This window comes from Zerene cesonia, chromosome 11 (genome assembly GCF_012273895.1).
Source record: "Zerene cesonia ecotype Mississippi chromosome 11, Zerene_cesonia_1.1, whole genome shotgun sequence".
Classification (NCBI taxonomy): domain Eukaryota; kingdom Metazoa; phylum Arthropoda; class Insecta; order Lepidoptera; family Pieridae; genus Zerene; species Zerene cesonia.
Window position 1 is genome coordinate 5,023,058 of NC_052112.1, and position 26,011 is coordinate 5,049,068.

At 34.4% G+C, this 26,011-nt stretch overlaps 2 protein-coding genes across 2 annotated transcripts; both read left to right on the top strand.

Annotated features, from left to right (window-relative positions):
- Window positions 1-49: 49 nt before the first annotated feature.
- On the top strand, window positions 50-6,587 carry LOC119830449 (probable maleylacetoacetate isomerase 1). The gene is made up of 5 exons (XM_038353477.1): window positions 50-228; window positions 681-867; window positions 4,164-4,282; window positions 4,746-4,963; window positions 6,452-6,587. Exons 1-5 carry the CDS (start codon window positions 223-225, stop codon window positions 6,561-6,563), a joined length of 642 nt encoding a protein of 213 aa, XP_038209405.1. The 5' UTR covers window positions 50-222; the 3' UTR covers window positions 6,564-6,587.
- A 3,241-nt stretch (window positions 6,588-9,828) lies between these two features.
- On the top strand, window positions 9,829-26,011 carry LOC119830383 (collagen alpha-1(I) chain-like). The gene is made up of 32 exons (XM_038353379.1): window positions 9,829-10,021; window positions 10,259-10,480; window positions 10,630-10,789; window positions 11,063-11,225; window positions 11,358-11,709; window positions 12,148-12,257; window positions 13,187-13,309; window positions 13,666-13,863; window positions 14,219-14,293; window positions 14,371-14,481; window positions 14,787-15,047; window positions 15,619-15,816; window positions 15,908-16,024; window positions 17,326-17,416; window positions 17,525-17,622; window positions 17,722-17,883; window positions 18,812-18,856; window positions 18,937-19,143; window positions 19,545-19,796; window positions 20,281-20,461; window positions 20,924-21,066; window positions 21,411-21,627; window positions 21,713-21,873; window positions 22,075-22,344; window positions 23,083-23,244; window positions 24,192-24,407; window positions 24,482-24,740; window positions 24,817-24,966; window positions 25,050-25,207; window positions 25,289-25,404; window positions 25,589-25,691; window positions 25,768-26,011. The coding sequence occupies exons 1-32, from the start codon at window positions 9,952-9,954 to the stop codon at window positions 25,903-25,905; spliced, it is 5,289 nt and encodes a 1,762-aa protein (XP_038209307.1). The 5' UTR covers window positions 9,829-9,951; the 3' UTR covers window positions 25,906-26,011.

The window sequence follows — 26,011 nt, forward strand, 5'->3', positions numbered from 1 at the left end:
ATTTTTATTACAACGCCATCTATTGTCGATCTACGGATGAATACTACATAGTGTGCCATGGTCACATCACACAGCATATGTCAGAAACATAACCTTATAGATAAGTTATTCATATCGTTAATTACTACACTTTAGATGGTTAAATGTTTAATATTTATAACATACATTTATGTTCATACTTAAATGAAATACAATTAAATTGGAATACTATTTTGGAGCAGGATGGCAGTAAGTAGTTAATTTAACATATTGGACAATTTTATTTATGACGTAAAGTGTTTTGAAGCATTCTTTGCATACAGAAAATTGTGTTTATATAAACAATTGTTAGATAAACATGCGTAATCTGATTAATTGCACCTTGCACATTATGCGAATAATATCAATGTTTATTTATTAAATTTAGAATCAACTTGTGACAGCCACAAAAATGTTGCCATTAAAATATTTTTTTAAAATTTACAAAAATATAAACATATTTTTAAGTACTATAATAATCTAAAGAAATCACATACGTAGCTGCTAAAGATTTAAAAAGCTTTTTACTGCATTCATTTATGTTTTATATATTCATGTAGGTACAAGTTTTTTGTATTAATTTTTTAACATTCTCCCTTCTATTTTTTCTCACTGGACTTGTGATTATTTGTAAACGCCTATTAAAATTATCCCTTTTAAAGCTTAAAACACCAACAATTTTATATGGGTTTTGGCTATCATCGTGCACTTGGCGGGTTCGTGCTGCTCTGCATCTGAAAAAAATACCATATGAGGAGCGCTCTGTGGACATCGTGAAGCAACAAGCACAATTATCGGATCAATTTCGTGCCATCAACCCGTCTCAGAAGGTCCCTGCATTGATTATCGGTAAGAGAAAACTTGAATTAAATACGAGAACGAGTCATAGTACTATATATTATATATTGCAGTAAAAACACGTTCTTCGTTGTAACTCGTTTTTCTTATATTCAAATGTAAATAGACATGCCTTAAATTCATAAGCTGATGAAGTAGGGCCGTAGGGCCTCGCGTAGCAGTAAATGTAGCTAAAACAAACAACATAATATTGGTTTTATTGCCCTTTTTTTATTGTCTTTTCTTTACTTGATTAGATATTTACTTACAAATACGGTACTACGATTATTCAAATCCATAATTATGATTTAAATCAGCTGTTTATGTAAAATTTATGACATAATTTAATGTCTAGATGATAAATTTCTTAGATCAAACAATACATTATAATTTGTTCACATTTTTTTAATTTGTAGGTCAAATTGTACTTTTTCCCATAACTCCAGTAGATTGGTGCCTCTATGAATATGTCTATATATATATATATATGTCTGAATAACGATTGAAGTATTATATAGTATTACCTTCCTTATGTAGCACAAGAAATACATATTTTTAAATTATTCTTAAAAAAAATAAAGTTATAAAACAATTCCAAAAACATAAAATCATTATAGCACGTAGATAAAATGCGTACCTCATCCGAATTTCACACACAACTCGCAACATAACAGACCTTTGGATAGATGTAAACACGCGATCCATTTAAGAACAATGTATAAAATATCAAAGATCGCTGCAAAAAGTGTATTCTTCAAACATCATTATAGAATGTAACTCAACACAACCCCTGAAGTGCCCTCACATGAAAGACATGGGTCATACACAACATAACATACAAGACATAACTTTTGTCACGAATCAACAAAACGGGTACGGCCAAGAGGCAATTCCCTAAGGCAATATGAATAATAACTTCCTTCTTGCAGAAAATATTTTATAACGAAACCTGATTATGTAGGTATGTTGGCAGCACGCGAAAATGAATTTCAGATATTCCTTTCAAATTTTCACATACAAATTGCCAGCAAACGGTATGATATTGGTTGTTATAACACATCTATATATGTTCACACGACGATAAAAGCCTCTAATACTTTTCAATATCCGCACGATTTCACCTCAACGAGAAGCTTTGATTTCAGATTCTTACCATGATCTCGTTTTATTCATAAATCTCCTTTATGGGACCTACTTAAAATTTTGTTTCGAGATTACATTTTTATAAGAACTGATATTTATCTAGATTATATGTTACCATTACAGGAAAAAACAATTTGAAAAACGCTTGTTTTTATAAATGCTGCAAACACTTATATAATAAAATAATTTCAATAAAAAAGTCTCGCAGAATTGCGCATACAATATTTAATTCAAACTGATTTGTCATATATATCTAAAACGTCATTGTTACGAAAAGTAAAATATGTCCTTATGTATCTGTTGTTTACAATAGTGCACTCAACGTAGCTCCAACAGATTTCTAATTTGCGCTGTCCGCGTAGCAAATAAAATCGTGTCCCAAAAACCAGTGCCGTTCAATAAAAATAAACAATAGTGTCATGATTGAGGTTATTAACTGGAGCACAGTTCAATAACTGCTGATGTCACCGCGCTGTAGTGCTAGTTGCGAACACTCTATACCCCCGAGTACCGACACTTTAAGTACTTCACACGAGTCTAATTACCATAGTGGTAGACAGTGTAGACTATATTGCGCACTAGATAAACAATTCTGCATGTCTCTCCAATTGATGCATTTTTCTACAAGACAACTACAGATAATAATGATTTCGGTCTAACTTTAATTAAGTATTGCATTAAATAAGTTTAAGCCGACTACGTTGAAATGTCCTTTTTTGTCTATTTTTCTATTTCTCTGAAATGTAACCGTCATTTATAATATGTCTATGTCTTAAGATAGTCAGGTTGCTAGAGACATAAGCTTCTTTTTATCACTATAAAACGTCTCAATCCTATGAATTAATTCTCTTTGAACGGGTGAACCCGTGAACTGATAGCTAGTACAGATGTATATGTATGTACAGATTTTCAGTAGCTAACAACCACACACTTTTTTTCGATTTACCCGATTTTAATTAAATTTAATTAACTTACTCACACTTTAAAGATATGGTCTCAAAATATGGAGTTTTAGGCTTCCTATAGTAATAATATAAGGTATTTGAGTATTGTACTCACATACGCTCGACCGCTTCTATGTAAGGAACACACAAGAAGACGTATATTTTGTATAAAAAAAAATTGTTAAAGAAATCTTCTTGAATTAAATGAGGGTGATACACATATATCTGCGTTAACATCGTAACAGACAGGTCAATAACTCCTTAGATACGTCGCATACAAAAGCCCCTTAATAAATTGCCACCTATTTGGGTCAGTCTATTGACTGGAAACATCACAATTTACAACATATGCATATGAATTAATGAAATGCTTTCAGGACCTCCTTGCTGATATAGTACCTACTTTTAATTTAGAGATAATACTTTTATAAAGAATCTTTATAGAAGTAACTGTAGGATTTTATTCAGTTTATGTTTGTATTAAAATAACAAACTAAAAAGTGCTTATTTGGTGAACTCTTTGTTGTCTTTAAAATTTTGTTGTGTTAAATTAAAGTTTTCACTTAGTGCTTTTAAACTTTACACAGATTATGTTCTTTGTTTACATGAGTGTACATTGAACTAATGGAAGCAAACGGGATTAAATACTTATACTTATTTTGTATTTGTTAGCGAGTACAATTTATGGAACATACTGATTTTGCTATTTTCTTTAAATTGTACCGTAATATCCTTGTTTAAAAATATATAAAACACAAACACACGTCAGATCAAGAGCTTTCAAAATTCATAAAAGATAGGGCGTCTTTTTTAATAGACTCGATACCCATTCTCTCCTTTTTTTGGAGCTGGTGGGTCGCCTGGTGGTAAGCGCTACCACCGCCCATGAACATTTGGTAGGCGTAACGTCGTTTGCAGACCTTACGCCTCTCCAAATGGATTGCCGACTTCAAATTGGAAAGGGATTAGGAAAGGATTGATTAGAGGAATAAATGGGATCCTTTTAACAATATTCAAAAGTGCGAATGAATTTAGTTGTCTCTTATAACTAATTAAATATATTGCTTAAATCATCAATAGGGTCCCCTCTAGAATCCTCTCACTCGTCATAACCTTGCCAGAAACCTATCCATAAGCCCGATTCTATAGACATTAGTAATTTTTTAAACGCCGAAAACCTGTTATCAATTTCACAAAGAGACCATCACTATAATTTACCAGATGATACTACAATCGTGGAGTCAATGGCCATAATTAATTATCTAGAAGATACTCGACCTATACCAACTTTGACGCCGCCTACTCCGTTATTGAAGGCCCGCATGCAAGAAATTTGCGAGGTAAGTCAATTCCGAACAATTCTATGCATAAATTTGTAAGAACTCAAGCAAAGTTGCTCAGAAGTTAATAGAAATTTGACATGATCCTTCACGAAGTTTCCTACTTTTCACTGACTTCTTTATAGGTAAGGTATTAATCTGTCAGGATTGTGAGTTCAATTTGTTTACCTTTTACGCAATAAAGTAATAAAATTCGGATGTATTCAAGTATAAATTATTGCATTAAAAATTCGTTAAACAATGTCACGGATTCGAATTTCACTAGACACTAAATTTCCGACTTCAATTCATTGTGTCTAAAGTTTCATTCAAGTTTAAATTTATCTTGCGGCAATTTACACATTCGTCACATTTTTATAATCAAAATGAGAAAAGTATGAAATCAATCTCCGTTATATATTGCTTGCACAAATCTAAACGATATTTTAACCCTAGCAAAAATACAGATGTTCTTTATGTACAGACCGTGGTTTCCGGCATTCAACCTCTCCAAAATATCGGTTTAAAAAGCTATTTTGATACGGAAGATAAATGCAAAGCGTTTACTAAGCACTGGACGAAACGCGGTCTTCAGAGCCTGGAAAAACTTCTCCAAAATTCTGCGGGCAGCTTTTGCATTGGCGACCAACTGACTAAGGCTGATCTATGCCTGGTACCGCAAGTCTTTAATGCTGTCACCAGGTATTACAACTATTTTTTAATCTAGTATTATAAAACATTTTTTTTTTGTCACAATCGGCAATGGAGCTGGTGGGACGCCTGATGTTAAGCGCTACCACCGCCCATGAGAACATTTGTAGAGGCGTAAAGTCGATTACAGACCTTATGCCTCTACAAATGGATTGCCGACTTTAAATTGGGAAGGGATTAAGAAAGGATTAGCGAGAGGAATAAAGGAAAGGACTGGGAAGGGGAAGGAACATGATATGGGCCTCCGGCTCCCCCACTCACCGAACGAAACACAGCAGAATGCTATTTCACGCCGGTCTTCTGTGGGGGTGTGGTACTTCCCCGGTGCGAGCTGGCCCAATTCGTGCCGAAGCGTGCTCGACTACCACATATCAATGATATAAAAAACTAGAAATTTAGTAGTGATTAGTTAAAATTTCAACTAAAGCAACTCTTGTTATTTTTAGATTCTTTAAATAAATTTCATATGTATTTCCTTTTGAATACTTAATAATAAGCTGTTAAAATGGAATTCCTCTTGTTATTTTAGAAACTCAGATTTTTATGTATTCCGTATATAAAGAATCGTAGGATGCCGTGATACATCAAAAAATTTAAACTTTCCAGCTCTTTCCAACACATTTTATTTGATTTGCCTCTATGCTTTTCACAAATACAAGACTTTAAAAAAAATGGCTTGTCCTTGTTTACCAACCCCATAAACCATTAAGACCGATAATAATAAAGTTGGTTTTAAATTGGATAGTTAGTGGAATATCTTGTGAGTCACAATGACACCCAGATTACTGCGAATCAATTTTCACAATAGGCTAAAGAAATTGATATTTAATAAATATTAATAGGATTGTTTCGTGTTCTCTCTGGGGAAATTTTGAAGATATATCATTATTGCATATTAGAAACGTTTCACTTTCGCTATATTAAAATAATTTTGTTTGCTAATTGTTCGAATGTAAATGTTTTTTTCACTTTAGTTACATTTGCTTTAAATATCAATCAAAGCCAATACAATACATTGCAAAAAATACGAGTAGGTAATATGAAAATGTAAATATCGTAAAATTTCCTTTAAACAAAAAAACAATATTTTGATTAGGTACTCCAATGATATGAATATTATATTTACTATGTCCCACTCGTCTTCATGACAGTAAATAATAAATCACCCAATTGTGTGACCAATATTAAGTGATTGATGATTGAACACATTTGGCATTAATAAGTACATAGAATTTAGTATGAGTTCTACTAAATAGTGAATCAAGGATTTTACCATAAGTAGATAAATTATCACTAACTTTATCCCTTTAACAATAATTATTGTTTGAATCTTTAAAACAATTAAGATAAGTAGGAATACTAAATATCTAATAAGAAAATACCTTTTTGAAACGATACGGGCAATAGAATTACTATATATAATATATATTTCATAGCAGAAATGAAAGAAATAGTTATTGTTAAAAACTTTTCTTGCAGACACGAGTTAGATCTTGGCGAATATCGGATACTTTCTAAATTATATGAAAAACTATTAAAAGAAGAAACTTTCGCGGAAACGCACCCGAACAAAGTCAGGGGCCGAAAATAAATAGTTAATAAAGTTTTTGATTGAATAACGTCTTTTATTTCGCATGAACTACTTAGTCAATAAGAATCAAAAGTTATGATCATATTCATTGTATTTAATCAGAATAATGTAACAATGTGAAAGTATATTTATAAATGAGCAATAAATTAAAATAGGATATACAAACGTTTCATCACTTATCTTTATATATTTTTGTGCATGTCTGTTATGCACAAAAAAGCAAGTGGTCTGATTTCAAAAATTCTTTCGCCAAATATTTTCCTATACGCAATTAGTACTTACATTATCAACGCATTGCTTGATATATGAATACCTTCGTTGGACTACGATTAAAATTTCAATACTAAAATCACCTAAATCGGCCAAATCGTCCTCGAGCTTAACGACACAAACGAGCAGCAATTGATTTTATATATTATTAAAGAGATAAAGACCTCATTGTATGATTTGACAATAAGTATCAATTATTGATGATTATGAACAAGAAAATACCTAATAAAAATTCAATTATTATGATCAACCAACCACAGAAAGAGTTCGAGGAATCAAACAACAGACGCTCAATAAGCGCCTGAAGTTAAACTATGGATATTATATATGTACTACATAGCGCATAGAAAATGATAAAAAATCAGCATTGACTTCAATTTCTCTCAAGTACAGTAGTTATAGTATAGTCTTAATGTATGACAATTTACATAGATATCTACCTACTACCTATAACTCATATAACATAACTGATAACGTAAACAAACAATAATCCCCTATAACTTCACAACTAAAGTTATACGACGTGTTTTAATGACGGAAACTTTGATAGTAAACAATTCACAGCAACCTGATTAATTATACTGCTTATTCAAATAGAATACGGCGGTATCAGAACTTGCAAGAACAGGTAAGGGTTACCACGTTGTTGGTGAAAGTTTTATCATGCTAACCAAAACGTATAACGTGAATATTCACGATATTATTGATATCAATATACATATACTTAATGTAATTAAAATTTTTTTAGGTTCGACTTACTATCTTACTTATAATCTCTATTATGTATGTAACAAAAGTGTGTATTTGAAAGATGTTTGCAACCCTAGACTGCAGTTGACCTACATTTACTCTACTTCATTCGCGTCAAAATCTGGGTAGTAGCAATTAAATCTGAACGCGATAGGCATAAATGTATTAAGTTTATACATTCACAAAACGCTATGTCTTATCGCAAATTAAACTATGATATTTTATACTCTTCAAGAAACACTCAGATATTATCAGTACTTGATATAGGCATTATCGAACCTAATCCTGTGTTAGAATAATAATTGATCACATTTATATTTTAAAAGTTTATATACTTTTATACATAAACTAGCTACACGCTCCGGCTCCGTCCGGGTAGTCATTTATTGTAATTGAAATAATATTTATTATTCTATTTTTCTGAAAATGCAAATGGTGTGTAAATTCGATTTAAATCGGTTGAGTATTTTTGGAGTCCATTGCGGACAAACAACGTGACGCGTAATTTATATATGTGTATATATATAAAAATGAATCCCTATTTCCCTTGTCACGCAATCACGTGAGAGCGGCTGGACCAACGTAAAAAAATCTTTCACCATTAGAAAGATGCAATTACGCTGAGTCACATAGGCTATATATGTACCATGGGTGAAACCGGGGCGAACAACTACTTAAGATTATAAAGCTGAAGAGTTTTTTTTGTGGTTGAAAGTACTCGAATGAAAATATATTTTTTATTTTAATGACGAAGAAGGATATATGCTATTCAACCATTTATATAACATACTTAATATACCTAACTTAACAATAGACGATACGTGTTTTTGTCTACCATGAAAAGTCGTGGGCTATTCACAGATTGTTGTAAACGCATTTAAATGGCAAACTCATTTAAACATTATCTGAAAGCTGGTTATTGTTCAATTGATCGCAAACTAGCTAGATCACATCGTTTAAAATTTCTGCTCGAGCCATTAAGAGCAATCTGTAAGACCTTCATTTGGTTAATTCATCCAATGAGTTTATTTATAAAATATTGATCTTATAAATTACCAAACTTTGTTGTTGAAATTGAAATCCTTCCATTTCATTTTAGATACGTTTGCAACAGAGCAAAATACGTACTGAAACGTAACTTTTAAATAATTATCAAATATTTTGATTCATATTCAACAAGAAGAAGCTTACTTACAAGTTACAATGTGAAAGAGTAGTTGTGCAATTCGTGATACAATTTTGAAGTATTTGTATAGATATTACCTATTCAGCACTGTACAGACTACAGATATTTGAGATACACACAATTGATTTACAGTAATGTGTAATTAATACGACACATATACATTTTACGATAAATATGTTATTCCTACACATGTTATACAAAAAAATAGTAATCAAAAATTGTTAATTTGGAACGAAAAAACATACATATATATGTACAAAAACGTAATTAACGATATCACCCATAAATGCTTTAATTAGCTGTGGCACAAGTGCCAACGCCCTCCACCGCACAGCCTTCACACAGCTTCCTTGAAACGATCTTTGGAATTTAAAATAATAAATCTTGCTATTTCCAATGTTAGGCATACGTTAAACGAAACATCAAAGAAGACACAGCATTGGTTTGAAAATATGATATTTAATAATATCGCGAAACATTTAGATTTTCAAAAAGCACAAAGATTATTATTTTTGGTTCGGTGTCTCGTTAGACGCGACTCGGGCTAATTTGTTAAGGACGTCAAATTTAATATCGTCTCTCAATACAGGCGTCAAGAACCTTTTTTAATAAGATCAGTTCAATTCACATTGGATCGATCAATTCTATCTAGCTTTATATGAGAAAATGTTTATAGAAGGGAAAGTACTGTTAATAATATAAAAGCCAAAAATTTACTTTAAGAGAACATTTCATTATATTTGAAAAGAAAGAAAACTATACTCAAAGATTTCGGAAAATTCGTTTACTACACCATCAGATCATATTGTAAAAAGTCCGGACACAGAAAAAATTTAAAAAGGCGTTGTTTTTTAAATAAACTGAGAAATCTGAATTAATATACAAATTAATAACCATAAAACAAAAGGTTGTTTGAAACTTACAATGCCTCTTGGAATTCAGCATGTATAAATGGTAATTGATCTTTATTGTTTTGACACCAAAACAGTAAGGATTTTAATAGAGAAGCAATGTGTTTAAGTGGCGTCAGTGGGAAATCAGTACCATCTACGCCGACAGCGCAACGACATGTCTTGTCCACAGGGGGAGAGACCACATATCTAGCTCGTATAAACTTTTTGGAGTAACCGGGATGGGATCTTTTGTATATAACGTATCCCCAGTAAATCTCTTCGGGCCGCGATGTCTCTACAAATGACAGGACGGTTACTTCTGTTGTTGTTTTATATACTTGCGGAGGGAAAAGGGGATGGTAAGTTAATTTGCTTATTCCATATATACTTTATGTTTTACATAAACTTAGTTAAACTAACTCAAATTTTAAATCAAGTTCGGTCAAATCAATAAATAAAATAATATGTAGTACCTATCATAAACTACATTTCGAAAAGAAAAAGTAAGCTTAAATACCTTTTAGTAATACAGGTTTTATCATTACCCGTTTTGAAATTTACTTGACTAAAAACTAACCGCAATGTTTGTTCCCCAGATAAATTGGAAATTTTCGACGTACTTTCTATAATACGGGATGGCGAAATGCCAGAAGGAGTATCCCGGGTTCCGGGTCGCTGTCAATCGCCTCACACAGCTGACACTGATCTATCCGCGTTTTCCCTCAATGAGAATGCGACAATCCATCAGCTCGCTGCGGGAATGTTTTATAACACCTTTCCGGAAGACTTCTCTATACTAGCAGTAGTTCGGCTAAAAGGTTATTATAACTAACAACATTTACCTACTTAATAATTTTGTTATTCAATATCTTTGTACAGAATAATAAAAATAACAGAGGTCCGCAATGAGTTAATTTGTGTCCTTTATTTTTGGATAATTTTTAAGTTTTTCCTCTTCTTGTATCAGGAACAGACCAAAACCCGCTTTTCGTATTATATTCGGACGCTGGTGATGAACAACTGCAACTGGTGTTGGGAGAACTCATCGAACTTTATTATGAGGACACGAGAGGCGATCCTGAGGACCATGAGCTTCTCACATATCGCATCAACGTCACAGATGAACGGTGAATATAGCTTGTATCTTCACGCATATATACCACCACCACGATGGCAAAGTGCTGCTTGGCAGATGTCACATGAAGTCCAATTTTTAATTCTAGGAAGTTGTGATGTTATCCACATGCGCAGATAAATTGAAAAAAATTTATTTCCTGCACGCTCGTTTGGCCTTGAACCCCCGAATTATCGATTTAAAATTCGAGATCTAAGTGAAATATTAATTGGTAAAACAACTAGGTAATTATATATAGTTACAAAACTATAATCTTTGTTTATAGATGGCATCGCATTGGTTTAAGTATAAAGGGGGATTCAGTGACGCTGCTTGTTGACTGCGAAGTGAAAGGAACTCTACCTCTTCTAAGAAAACCGGGGAGCACTTTTAATTTAGCTGGTGTCTTAGTAGTCGGTACCCAAGTCACACCGGATCAATACTATGAGGTTGTATTTATTACGTTTGTCATATTCTAATTCACGAATTAGTATTATCACAATTGTCTAATTAAAATGAGTAGATATGATATAAAAAAATTCTAAAATCCATATTTCCTTACATATAATATTCTGTTATAGGGTGATATTGAATTGCTCCAATTCGCTAATCAACCGGACCTTGCGTATGACATGTGCTTGAACTTAGCAACAGATTGTAATAGCGGCTCATACGAATCCGAATTATTAGCAAGGACTATTGACAGACAGGAACCTGCACTAAATAATATAATACCCGATATAGCTACAGCGCCTCCTATAAATTACTTGCTAGAAAATAACAGCGAGTATGGCAATAATAGATTCCAAACTGAAAACCAATCTACAAATTTATTCGCCTCTTTAAGTAGAGATGTCACTACAGTGAATCCGCATTGGCAAATTCCTGAAAGTTATGGATTCAATATACCTTACCCAGCTTCAACAGACAATGGTATGTTCAAAATTTATTCTTAAAATATTAGGATATTATCATATGATTCTCATGTATGGTATTAAATATCTTCACAGTTTGAGAATAATTTATTTGCGTATATACTTAGATAGAACGGGGTTTTGCTCACATGCTCACACGTTCCCATTCCCGTAGGATTTCCGGGATAAAATCTTTACTACATCCGTCTCGTGGTTCTAAGCTACCTCTGCACAAATTTTCAACATAATCGGTTAAATCGTTCTTGAGTTATAAATAGATTTACTAACACCACTTTTCATATATATAGATTGAAACTTTGAAAATAACATAGAGTACGTTTTATCGGAACGCTAGTAGGTAAATACTTTATTACGAATATTATATAACATCTAAAATAAGATAAATAAGATAAACAAACCTATATTTCTATATTATTTATGAATACACCTTTTTTAGATGAGAATAGTATTTTTGGAAGATTTACGGATGTTGACGAATTTATTTCTACACCACCAAGTCAATTTGAAATTGCACGACCAGATGCTTTAGAAATCGGATCACCACTGGTAAGTGTGCAACTTAATTGTTTACATAATATATTGTGTATTGCAGATTAGTTTTACAATACAAATAAATAACAATTAAACAAATTTTAAAAGTATTGCCCTATATCTTTTTAATTGTTGATTATTTTGCTATAAACTATATATTACATCTCGTTTTGCTCTACAATGCGTTAACACCGTCATTAAGTAATCCATTAATATCAAATGTGAAACATATGTCCGAGCTGTATCTAATCATGCAAACAGAGCTCAGCTGACGTGGTTATATATTTATGAACAAACCCGTATAGAGTCCACAAAACGTTAATTAATATCCTATAACCTATAACAATAGCTATGTCCAATATATAACAGCAAATAGTTTACTAATTACACGTTAGCGCGAAGACACATTTCCTTTGGGAGTTTGATATTGCTGAGTATTGCTGCGAGTTGTTATTACTTATCATTGAATGAAGAATACTGAAGAACAAAGGAAAATATAAATAATTTTTTATTTTATTTTTAATATCATATCTATAAAACCGTGAGTGGGTGTGATATTTCAATCCCAATATTTATTTTTGGTTTTAAAATGTGATTTCAGAATACATGTATTTTTAAGGTACAGTTACGCAATTATTTTCTGATCATTATTCAGGATCTAATAAATTATTTTATCTTAATTAAAAGCACATAAACGTAACGTAACTAACCTAACCTACACTGGAACCTTTTGTATATAAATTAATAAAACATTACATTACATTACATATTGTATTTAAATACACATATTCAAGACAAGCTGACAATTTAGAAAACTGTAAAAACGTTATCGTCTGGAAAAGACAATGGTCTAGGTAAAAGGTCACGAGATTTTAAATCCTCGTCACCCTCTAAATGGACCATTCGCATGAATTTTGAAAATTCATCAGCGATTACTGTTTTAGACAACACAAAGGGATGATGACAAACTGGACATATTGACTTTGGCGACAACAGAATCATCATATATTCCTATGACAACGACGGAAGACACAGAGTGGCTTACACATCCAACCGAAATTGTTCAGGTATTATTTCAATAGTTATAAACAACCCATGAAATTAATAAGATATTTAAATTAGGCAATATCAAACAATACCCAAAATAATAGTAATAAGATTAACAAAGTTATATAGATTTTAAGGTATCGCACAATGACGATTCAATATAAGAAGAATAGAAGAACATAAGTGGCGTTTCTTTTAATTTCAATTATAAACTTGTTTGCTCTCTAGTGTGTGGTATGTTTTCATTGATAAAGTGGGCATTGTTATTCATTCACAGTTGAGGTCCAAAGAAGTTGAAATAATACATATATTACTTAACCCAGTTACGCTGCTATAAAATAAACTGCTCTATACATTAGCAATTTCTATGTTTTAGCATAATGAATCTATAAATTATGATACATCGGACACGTACTACGATTATGGTGGTACGGGAACTTATATGGGGCCGAGGGGATATCCGGGCCCACCCGGGCCCCAAGGACCTCGTGGACCTAAAGGAGAACCGGGAAAACCAGGTATTGAAGGTCAGCAAGGCTTTCCTGGTGCACCTGGTCATGTATTTGTTGTGCCTGTGAGTAAATGCTATTTTTTTCAACTTAGTATTAAATGTTCGATTACTTTTTAATACATTCTTCTGAATGTTGATTAATAACCGAATTCTTTAGATTCCATTTTGACGGGCAGATTTTCTTTTCAACTTTGTTGCTTATTAAGGTGGTTATTATCTTTGGTGGCAATACCTACGATTTACAATCTCTTCATAAGTTTAATTTATTATCCTGATTAGCATTGTCGGGTTATATTTCTCTATTCTACAACTAGTTTGTACACGAGCAAACGCGACAATTTGCTTGATTCTATCGTCAAATCGTGTTTTATTCAGTTTTTTTAAACAATATTTATTATTAATTTAATAAAAATAATAGTTGCAGCAATCAGGCAACGAAAAAGGGCCTGATGCGCAGTCTGAAGCATTGCGGCAAATTCTGACACAACATATGGTAAGTATTTTATTACACTCATCAATATTTCTTTCTTTTTTCATTTCAATAGCAAATTTTATTTGATACATCAACAGGCGGCAATGCGTGGCGCAGAGGGGCCAATGGGCCTCACAGGTCCACCGGGATCAGAAGGTGAAATAGGACCCGAAGGCTCTAAAGGTGAACAAGGCGATCAGGGAGAACCAGTAAGTTTAGTTATTTAATTACTACAACACTTACCATTATAGAATATAAACAATGCGACAGGGATATACATTTTATATTAGATTAAACTAACTTAACTAAAATTAACAAAAGCTCATAAAAATTGGCAACTGTAAAAATTATGTAAAATTGAGAACCTTCTTCGTTTTTTGGTAACGTAGATTAAAAATCCAAATGTTCGTATATTTAAATAAAATATCGAAATAACGATCATCTATACAAAAAATTATCTTATTAAATCGCATTAATTTTTTAAACGTATGTTATCATATTTTTTCTTTTCTAGGGTCCTCCAGGACCAAGAGGTCTACAAGGACCACCCGGTCGCCTAGGTCGCCGCGGTCATGCCGGTCGAGACGGTGAGAGGGGTGCACCTGGACCACCCGGAACGAAAGGGGAACAAGGTTATCCTGGCCAAATCGGAATACCGGGTGATAAAGGTGAAAGTGGAACACCAGGCATCCAAGGTGAACCCGGTGCTACTGGTGCAGATGGACCCCCGGGGGATGATGGGCCAACTGGACCCCCAGGCTTATCAGGAGAAATGGTATTTTCACATTTACAAAGTAGACCTAAAACTTTATTTTAAAACAATAATGTAGAGTAGTCATTCCTGAGAGAAGCACATTCAAACAAACAAACAATGAAGATTTTATATGTCTCATTACTAACTATCAATTTATAAACAAACACAAAGAACAACCGAAAACGCAACAGAGTAACCGAATATAGAATTGGTACACTTTCACTTTATATTTGTTAGGATTTAGCACGATTGTCCTGTATGAAAAATTTTCCGTTTACCATTATTTGAGTATATTTCAGTATGAGAATGTTTATGTGTTTTATCGTGCATTTTAAGTATTATCATTATTGTACTACTCTGTACAATTTTTCAAACTCAAACTCAAACATTTATTCATTCAACTAGACTTCCTATAGAAGCACTTTTGAATCGCCATATTACACAGTTATAACATTTACCACCGGTTCGAAAGGCAGTTTCTACAGAGAAGAGTCGGCAAGAAATTCTGTAGTTGTTCTTTTAAAGTAATTTTCTTATTCAAACTTGGTAAATATTTAGTACTAAAAAAATACATAATACCTTATCATTTAAGGGGCCAAGAGGATTCATGGGACCGAGAGGTTTTCCCGGACTCGTTGGTTATCCAGGAATTCCAGGAAATGAAGGCCCTCAAGGTCTTAAAGGAGCCTCGGGTCAGCCAGGGCCACCAGGAACTCAGGGCCAACCAGGTATCATGGGGCCTGCTGGTTCGCCTGGTCCTCAAGGACCAATGGGTGCACCTGGACTTCAAGTAAGCTATAATAAAATATGAAAGATGTTTAAAAAAAATAAAGTCTAAATCGATTAAAAATAAATGTAAATAATTTTACGTGTATTATCAGGGTCCTCAAGGCAAACCAGGAATGTCAGGTCTTCCAGGTCCAGAAGGATCCCCTGGAACACCCGGAAATCCAGGCCAGCAGGGTTCATCGGGTGAAGCAGGTCCACCAGGGCCACAGGTAAGAATATTTACCTAACAATCACTACAATAACATATTATAAAACAAATACCCCGTGACGTTAGTCTGTGTCTGTTCGCGATAAACTCAAAAACTTCTGTACCTATTTTCAGTCTGTTTTCACCAATGGATAGGGTGGTTTCTCGAAAAAGTTTTTATGGTTAATTTGTTAAGCTTTTTTGAACTTTTGTGCATTTGTTTGAGTTTCAGAAAATCGATACATCTGGGAGCATTCAACTCCCTTTGTTACAAAATAATGTATGGTGGAATTGTGTATCTTATCCGGATGTATATTACGAAATAAGTGACTTAAAATTAGTCTTATAACACTAATTTGACCAGTAATTTCATGTGTAAGCGTTAAGTTTTACAATGCATGCATTACTTTTGTGACACTAGAGTATGCACAAATTTTTTTGTAAAACTTATATAGAGCTACGGAAAAGTCTGCGATGGCATATGGTTATCTCTTAAAGACAAAATACACCATCCATTTTAATACTTATAAATGGGCAGACCTGCAGTAATTAAGCATTAATTGGAAAGCTATTTACAGAAAATACACTCTTAACCTTGTCATTTTAAACGAGTAAGCCTTGAAGCTTTTCATGCAGTTCGCCTGATTCACAATTTACACCTTATAATTCAAATTAATATCTTAGGAGTCGCAAAAATTATCACAAATGCGAAAATTAAATTCAAGCAATGAGTGTATTTATTCTTAAGCAAACTTTTGGTTGCCACCAAAAATGCAATAATCATGAAAATCAAATGAAAATCATGAAAAAAAAGAAGTTAAGGGCCAAAACTCACTTTGTCGGATTTTACCTGTTATTTTGATATTTATTAAATTATTTAGAACTAGCAAACCGCCTCGCCTTTCCGCGGGCTCTTTACAGAAAATATAATACAAAATATCGTTTGTTACTATATTGGTAAAGTATTTTTAAGTCCAATCAAAACAAACTAGAAATTAACAGAACCGAAAACATTGAGGTAGATAAGTTTCATAACATGCTGCTTACTTATTTTTAAAGATAACGAATTGCAGCATTACTTCGACTATTTTATAATTTCTGTAAAGTGCAAAGTGCAAAGCCAGGGGTCGCTAGAATTCTATAAAGTCATTTTTTATTCCTTTCATCTAACCAGTCTTTTACAAACAAAAAATAAAAGCAGCCATTAGATTAACTTGATTAATTTCCAACCAAATAATGTTTTATTACCGCGAAAATGTACCTATACTATTTAGCTCAAAATTAAGCCACCAAACGTAATTATTATTCAATTAACTTTTTCAGGGTATGTTAGGGTTTCCTGGTCCTCGTGGCTTAAAAGGAGATGATGGACCTCGAGGATTGATTGGTGATAAAGGAGATAAAGGAATAAGAGGTAAAAGGACATGCTTCACATTGTACACACAATTGTATTGTTATTTTAAATATTGTCTTTCGACAACGTATTTAATATTAGTATTTCAAATGACATTATATTTTATAGGAATCGAAGGAGAAAAGGGAGACATGGGCTTAAAAGGAGAGAGAGGTCTAACTGGCGAACCGGGACCGCAGGGAATTGAAGGACCTGAAGGGCAAAAAGTAACTAAGCATTGTATTATTAATAATACTTTTTTTATTTGTAATTGTACTATTTGTTCAAACTAATTGCTTTTGTTTAATGTCATTATCTATTTTTAGGGAATGGAAGGTCCTAGAGGCGAAACCGGGTCAATTGGTCCAACAGGTGAAAAGGGATCTATTGGCCCACAAGGACCACCAGGTTATCCAGGCACTCAAGGAGAGAAGGGAGATAAGGGAGCCTCGGGTAGACGGGGAAGAAGAGGAGCAAAAGGAATTGCTGTAAGTTTGACATAATTGTTTTATGGCATGTTATATTCCACTTAATTATTTATTAGTTGCACCTAGGTGAGCAGTTGGTAGATAATAAATATTGTGCCCCGGTTTCTCCTGGGTAGACATATTGTAATTTTTTTTTAAGTTTTTGCATAAAATTATAACCAAAAATTATTAAAATATTTTTTTGTTTTGTTTAATTGATTACTAAGATAATAGCTTATTCATCCGCGTAGTTGCTGTTCCAGTGGTTTTATTTGAATTAGTGCGATGGTAAATTCAATTAAAGTAAAATCAAACAATCAAACAAAGTAACAGTTCTTTCAAACGATACATTTTTCTTACCCGCATATGGATTTTTTTACTCGCTTCAAATAGTCCGATTCAGGTTAAAACATTTTTATACCGGCACTAAATCTTGTTAGGAACAATATTAGAAATACATTTAAAAATATTGAAGCAAATCCGCTTCCCATACAAAATGTAAAAAGATTTAGCACTAATTACAACAAAACTTTAATATGCTCGCCAATAAGTAAATGGGTTCTATAATGCACTGCATGCATGATTCCGTTAGACAAATTTTGTTGCGAAAATAAAATATTTTGTCTCCTTATCATAGCTGTAATTGTGTTGAAAAATAAAGTTAAAGTCAAGTCAAGTTTCGTGTAATATTTGCCGAGATTGTCTTAAGTATGAAAAACAGAAATAATTAAAATATGCAATAAATAGTTACATATAAGTGCGCTACATCAAAACTGAACCTTTCCATAACCTAATAATTATAATTATGAATAATAATTTTTAATAAAGATAGTAGCAATGAAACAAAAAATCTAATCTTTCTTCTGTTTATTATTAGATTTTTTTTTATTGACATTGGTTAATACATTAGCTGCTTTTCGAAACTCAATATTTTCTTAATCATTTTCAGGGCTTAGTGGGAAACCCCGGTGACCGTGGTGAAAGTGGTCCAAGGGTATGTATTTTTTAAGTATTTTTTACATGATAAAATTATATCAAATCTCTAGCAATCAACCATCGATATTTGCATTTTAGGGTTATAGGGGTCCACGCGGAAGAAGAGGTTCTGATGGTCCTCCAGGTCCAAAAGGCGACACTGGGCAACCTGGTCCACCTGGCTCGATTGGCGAAAGAGGACCACAAGGAATTGAAGGTCCACGTGGGTTTCCTGGCGCGATTGGACTACCAGGAGCTGATGGAAAAGCGGGTTTACCAGGCTTGCCGGGGGAACGTGGACCAACGGTAAATATCTTAAATTTCATCTTTTATTTCCTGCACGCTCGCCCGGTCTCGAACCCCGACTTATAGATTTTGAAGTCCGAGGATCCACCACTGAGCCACCACACACCACACAGCTTTTTTTTCTTAAATTTGAAAAACCTTAATTAGTTTTTAATATAATTGCAACAAATTAAATCGCCCTCTTAATGATTTATTGACAATTTTTGCAATTTTTGCAAGTGAAACTTCATTTATTTTTTTACAAATCATTAAGATTCTATACTAATTATAATATTCGGAGAATACTGAAAAAAACTGGTCACTACAGTTTGTCTTTCTAAAACGTGTTTTTATTGGCATGTGGTGTTGAAATAACATATTTTTCCATGAAAGGAGCACTAACAATTTGGTTTAAAATACAGGGAGAAACTGGAGCTCCTGGTCAAACGGGACCACCAGGATTAGTGGGTCCACAGGGGCAAAACGGTGACCCCGGTCCACCTGGACCTCAAGGAACGTCAGGTACACCAGGTGCACCTGGCGAAATGGGTGCAGCAGGTGAAATGGGAAAGGAGGGACCTCCAGGACCGGCTGGACCAGAAGGAAAACCAGGGCCCGTCGGTTCACCTGGACCACCTGGTCAAAACGGTGAACCCGGTCCTCCTGGAACTCCAGTAAGAACTTTGATTGTTAATAAAGTCTTTTTTAAATTGTTATGCTTTTGTTGAAAGTGGATTTTCGCGATAACTAAAAATTGAAAATATTCAGCTTTTTCAATAAGCTAATATTTCTTTCTATCGAGTTTGCTATAATCGTCACTACACAATATTGTTTTATTACTTTGTATTATTTACTGTTACTGTTTTTAAAGTTATTCGTTTCTTTTTTCTTCATTTCATACTTGCTTTTGCCCGTGGGTTCACTCACGTTAATTCGGAGTAGTTTAATAGATTATATTATACATATAATATATATATAATAAATAAATAAAATAAATAAATATAAACCTTCCTCTCGATTCACTCTATCTATTAAAAAAAAACCCCATCAAAATCCGTTGCGTAGTTTTAAAGATTTAAGCATACATAGGGACATAGTGACAGAGAAAGCGACTCTGTTTTATACTACTTATGTAGTGATTTGTGTTTGTTATCACAGGGAATGCCGGGGCAAAAAGGAGATGTTGGTCCTCTGGGTCCATCTGGTATTAGAGGTGATAAAGGCGAACAGGGTGAAACGGGTTCACAAGGGCCACAAGGACCACCAGGCCGGGAAGGACCTCGCGGGTCTCCTGGGCCTGGAGGCCAAAAGGGCGAAGTTGGGGAACCAGGACCTTTAGGTAAAAGTAAAATTGTATATTTGAACGAAATACCTAATATAGATAAATGTACTTAATATACTACTCAAAGTATTATGAACCTTTTAAGAAAAGCAAAAAATAACCAATAATGTTACAATTACGAACACACATATTTTACCTCATTTCACTGTATTTACACAATCGCCTTCATCATACGCCTCTCTCGCCGGTCTTCTATCGGTGTGTGGTACTTCCCCAGGGCGAGCTTGCCTGGCCTGGCTGGCGAAGCATACCCAAATCCCACATATTTAAATGCACATCAAGGTGATATGTTGTTTTCACAGAAAACAATATATGACTATAACTGAAGTTAGTGTATTAGGAACACGGAGTCACTGCTAGTTATATTAAGAAGATAAGAAAGTTTACAACGAGCGAGCTCGTGAATAATTTAACGCATTATAATTTTTTGTTAAAATTTATCTTAATAATGATTTGTAGGACCTGTTGGAAGAGATGGCTTGCCGGGTCCTAGAGGATTAGCGGGTTCCCCTGGTCCTGTGGGCCCACCTGGAGAAGATGGAGATAAGGGTGAAGCGGGCCCACCCGGTGAAAAGGGTTTCAAGGGTAACATTGGACAACCTGTACGTATTTTTATCAACTATATATGTTTGTTTTTTGTATTTTTGATCCATCTCATATTACAAGCGTTTATTAGAATGTACGGATGTCTGTTAGTCTTTCACGCAAAATCTTCTATTGGGAACACATAGGCTTTATTATAACCAAATACCACGCGAGTGCAGAGAACCGCAGGTTTCATCTGGTAGTTAATAAATTATTGATAAACCATGTTACTAGCACCGTTTAGATAGTAATTCTACATACATAAATACCATTACATTACATTATCATTGATATTATTTAAGTACCTAAATTATACTCTGTCCTATATATAACTAAGGAACTATTCGTCATATTGTCTAAGGGACCACAAGGATCGCCTGGTATTCAAGGTTTGCGAGGTGATATTGGTCCAGTTGGTTTGCCTGGGGAAAAGGGACCTCCAGGAGAGCCTGGCCCTCCCGGTGCAACGGGAACAGATGGAGTACGCGGCCCGCCAGGGCCAATTGGAAAAACAGGTCCAGAAGGAAAAAAAGGCGAACAAGGATCAAAAGGAGACAGAGGAGATATTGGACAAATAGGTAACAATAATACCATTTCATTTGTTTTTATGAAGACATTGCAATTTCTATGGAAAAACGGCTAACTTATACAATATCATTTTAGGGCCTCCTGGACCAATAGGTTTGCCTGGGGTAGCAGGAATACGCGGACCTAAAGGAATTCAAGGAGAAATAGGTCCTAGAGGCCCTGAAGGACAACATGGTGAAGTGGGCAGTCCTGGCTTACCCGGCCCACCGGGACCACAAGGCCCAGAAGGGAAAATGGTAATTAATACAGTAATTTACTGTCATAGTATGCAAATTATTATAAGGAAACAATGTTGTTATCTCGGCACCGATAGATTTATGTTTATTTACTTGAATATTATTTGTTTGAAAACAAAAAGCATAAAAAACCCACAACCTAAAATGTTAACATATTTTTATTATGTTAATTTATAAACAATTGTTCTTGTGTTTTGAAAGGGACAACGAGGTCCTATAGGTCAGAAAGGTGATGATGGCCCGCCAGGTATACAAGGGGAAATGGGCCCTAAAGGACTTCCTGGTCCTGAAGGACCGAAGGGTGATATCGGTCCAGACGGGTTTCCCGGTGATCGAGGTGAACCCGGTCCGCAAGGAATAAAAGGAGAACCTGGATTAGATGGCCCTGAGGGTAGTCCGGGTCCACAAGGTCCGATTGGTCCAACTGGTCCTATTGGAAAACCTGGGGAAACTGGAATGCCTGGTAATCCCGTAAGTATTCAAGAAATGAATTTTCTTGTTGAGTTTCTTGTTGTGTGTATAGATATGCATAATACGCATATGAAATACACAATTCTTCATTATCATTGATCAGAATAGTTAAATATTACCTAAGTCATGCATAATATAGAAACATAAATAGTACCTATGTGATTCTTACTCCTAATCGAAAGATTCATCGATGTACGTGTAAATATATATGACACTGTAATTTTACAAATTCTATAATTCATTTATTTATGAAATAAACGTAACTCGGCGTTCTATTATAAATGTAGTAACAATTTAAACACTCAGTACGACCTTTTCCGTGGGCAATATTTATATCTGCAACCAAACTTAGATAATGTGAGAAATAATGGATTGAAAATATCAAAAATATCCAAACATCAACGCAAAACAATAATAAAATGGCTGCTCTCTAAGGATTACTTTAACCAACACAGTAGGGAAAGTTAAATCTACGTAACTCATTCACAATCTTACCTTCTCACAATCACGAACGCACGCTACCATACACAAGTACACACAGCCATGACACATACAAACACACACACACTCACATATGTAGGTACACTAGTTTTCTTTATTTTTTTAATAAAAGGGTATTGGTACTCGTAACACAAATTAATATCTAGTACGCCGTACTGAACCATCCATGCCATCCATCCCTTTTATTGTTGAGAAGTAAACTATTACTCATTTAATTTATTTTTAATTTTATGATAGGGTGCTGAAGGACCAGCAGGATCACAAGGAAGTCCTGGGTTAACCGGTGAAAAAGGAGACTCTGGACCTAAGGGTTCTCCAGGTGAACCTGGTCCTATCGGGCCGCCTGGTCCGCCAGGGAATGAGGGTCAGCGAGGAATTGTTGGATCACGTGGGCCTGTTGCAAGTTTCTTTAGTATATTTATAATCAAAATTGATGGCGTCTTTAGGAACAATTCCTAATTCGAAAGTGATAACATACGAAAATAAAAAAAAAACTAATTTTTCATATTTTTTTATTGTAAGTTTCCAACTTTTTGACCGCCTCTTTGGTACAGTGGTAAACGCGTGAGCGTAGAACCGAGGGGTCCTGGGTTCGATTCCCGGTGGGGACAATAAAAAAAATGTCTCGGTCTGGCAGGACACAGAAGGCTTATCACCTACTTGTCTATAAAGAAAATCGATGAGTGAAACAGATGTATATCATCTGCCCCATACCCCAGTAGGGAACACGGGACTTCACTTTTTACTACCAACTTTTAACTTTAGTCCATCAACTGTTCAAAATGATCAGCAGTAGGTATACATAGCTGGATACCTACTGCGTCTTAAGCATTTAACTGCATTCAGAATAATAATATTATTTACAATATTTAAAATTCTTTTTTTTATAAAATACTAGCTGCGCCCCGCGGTTTCACCCGCGTAAGTCAAGCGATAAAAAGTTGCCTATACGTTATTCCAGTTGTCCAGCTGTCTATGTACCAAATTTCATTGCAATCGGTTCTGCGTGTCAGAGAATCAGTTTTTGCGTGAAAGAGCAACACACACACACATCCTTACAAACTTTTGCATTTATAATATTAGTAGGATGCTTTCAACAGATTAAATCATTCGTCGTTATTAAATCTCAATTTTTTGGATATTTCACGTTCTATATTTGTTAAAAAGTTATTATTGACATTTTATTCATTAGATACATCCTTTTCACATTAGTTTCAAGTTTTTTTATATCTGTAATAGATACGGAATAATCGCCCGTGCATACTTAACGATTACACCCTGTAAATAATGTACGGTAGAGATAGTTATCTCTAGACACAAAAATCACAATAGTGGTAATTTTTTAGGGTGACGTTGGTGCCCCGGGGCCTATGGGAATGACAGGTCCTCCAGGACCAATCGGCGCTACTGGTCTTCCCGGGATAAAAGGTGACAAGGGCAATAGAGGTCCTAAAGGGCATATTGGTGATACCGGTCCAGTTGGCTTAAAAGGCGATCAAGGGGAAGCAGGGAAGTTGGGCCCTCCAGGTCCACCTGGAGGACCAGGTCTTAAAGGCGATATGGTAAATTTATGTCCCATTATTATTGTTTTTTTTACGAAAATTTATAAAAATGGCTCATTAATATTATATTTTAGGGGCCTGTGGGACCGTCGGGTACAAAGGGCGATATGGGACCGCCAGGTTTACCAGGACTAGAAGGTCCCATTGGTGCAAAAGGACTTACAGGGCCAGAAGGCAGGCCTGGATTACCAGGTCCTCCAGGTCCGCCGGGCCCTCCAGGTCCTCCTGCTCCCATGCCACAATTACCACCTGAACTATTCACAAGGAATAGGCGTCGCAGAAATATTGAATCAGATTCGATCGAAACGACGACTGATGATATAATTGATGAAGGTAAATTCCAGTTCAGACCTCATAAGATGTGCTTATAAGTCGAAGTTTATAATTATAACTATTTTTTCTTTTTCAGATGAAGAAACAGATTGGGCTCGAGATATTATGACAGGTGTTCTGACAGCTAGATCCACTTTAGAATCGTCCAGGCGACCTTGGGGAACGAGATCAAATCCATCATTATCTTGCCGGGATTTACGGATGTCACACATAAATTTAACAGACGGTAAAATTAAAATAATATACATGGCAGCCATATAAATTGAATGACGATTATTTATTTGCGCAAATAATTCTCTTGCGTTGTAGGATATTATTGGGTTGACGCTCGTGGCGGAGGTGCACGGCCGATCCGCGTCTACTGTAAGGGACACAGCACGTGTCTCTATCCCGATAAGACTGATCCATCGGCTATATATGTGGAATCTAATGGACAGAAATTTTCCCATCTTCAAAAGGGATTTAAGGTGGTAACTTAAGTTTAAAATATTAATCAATTACTTTTCAATATTGTAGTATGCTTTTCATGATTTATCGTAAAATTTTAGATATCATATGATGCTGATGGACCGACAATGGTACAGCTGCGATTTTTAAGACTGCTGTCTAATGGAGCAAGGCAGAATTTTACTTACCTTTGTATTAACGCAAAGGCCCCACAAAGGTATATTTATTGTTAAAACTTGGGTAACATAGAAATAAATATATATTAATACTTAAATACGAGTATATACACATTTTAACAATAAATCAGAACAAGACCAATTTTAAATGAGATCACACAGGAAATATCAGCTTTTTGAAGTCGATAGAATATAAAGCAGTAACCCAAATATTTATGATTTCAGATCGGACATTCCTGCTGAATTAATACGCTCAAGTAAAATTAAACTATTTGGACAAAACTCATACGAATTTCGGGAACCCCAAATAATTAAGGACACTTGTGAAGTATGCATTTCACTACAAGTTTTTCTGTCCCGTTCCTGATATTTTTTGTGGTATTAATGAACTATTTTTTTTACAGGAAGGATCTGGAGAAATCGTTTTAGAAATAAAAACATCGCGTAGTGATCGATTACCAATATCTGACTTCCAGCCATTATCTTACATCGACACTGAACACGAGTTTTCCTTTATTCCTGGACCAGTATGCTTCACGTAAAGTGAAAGAGAAATCGTAACTAGTTAAATAAATATGTAAATTAGGCTTCATTACATTTATGTACCAAGCTTGGACCTTGTAAATATTGTAAATAAAATGTTGTGAC

Coding starts and splice junctions, on each gene's coding strand:
- LOC119830449 (XM_038353477.1), top strand. Junction 868..4,163: donor GGTCCCTGCATTGATTATCG/GTAAGAGAAAAC, acceptor ATAATTTACCAG/ATGATACTACAATCGTGGAG. Junction 4,964..6,451: donor GTCTTTAATGCTGTCACCAG/GTATTACAACTA, acceptor CTTTTCTTGCAG/ACACGAGTTAGATCTTGGCG.
- LOC119830383 (XM_038353379.1), top strand. CDS start 9,952: ATGTCTCTACAAATGACAGGACGGTTACTTCTGTTGTTGTTTTATATA. Junction 13,310..13,665: donor ATCCAACCGAAATTGTTCAG/GTATTATTTCAA, acceptor TCTATGTTTTAG/CATAATGAATCTATAAATTA. Junction 14,482..14,786: donor AAGGCGATCAGGGAGAACCA/GTAAGTTTAGTT, acceptor TTTCTTTTCTAG/GGTCCTCCAGGACCAAGAGG.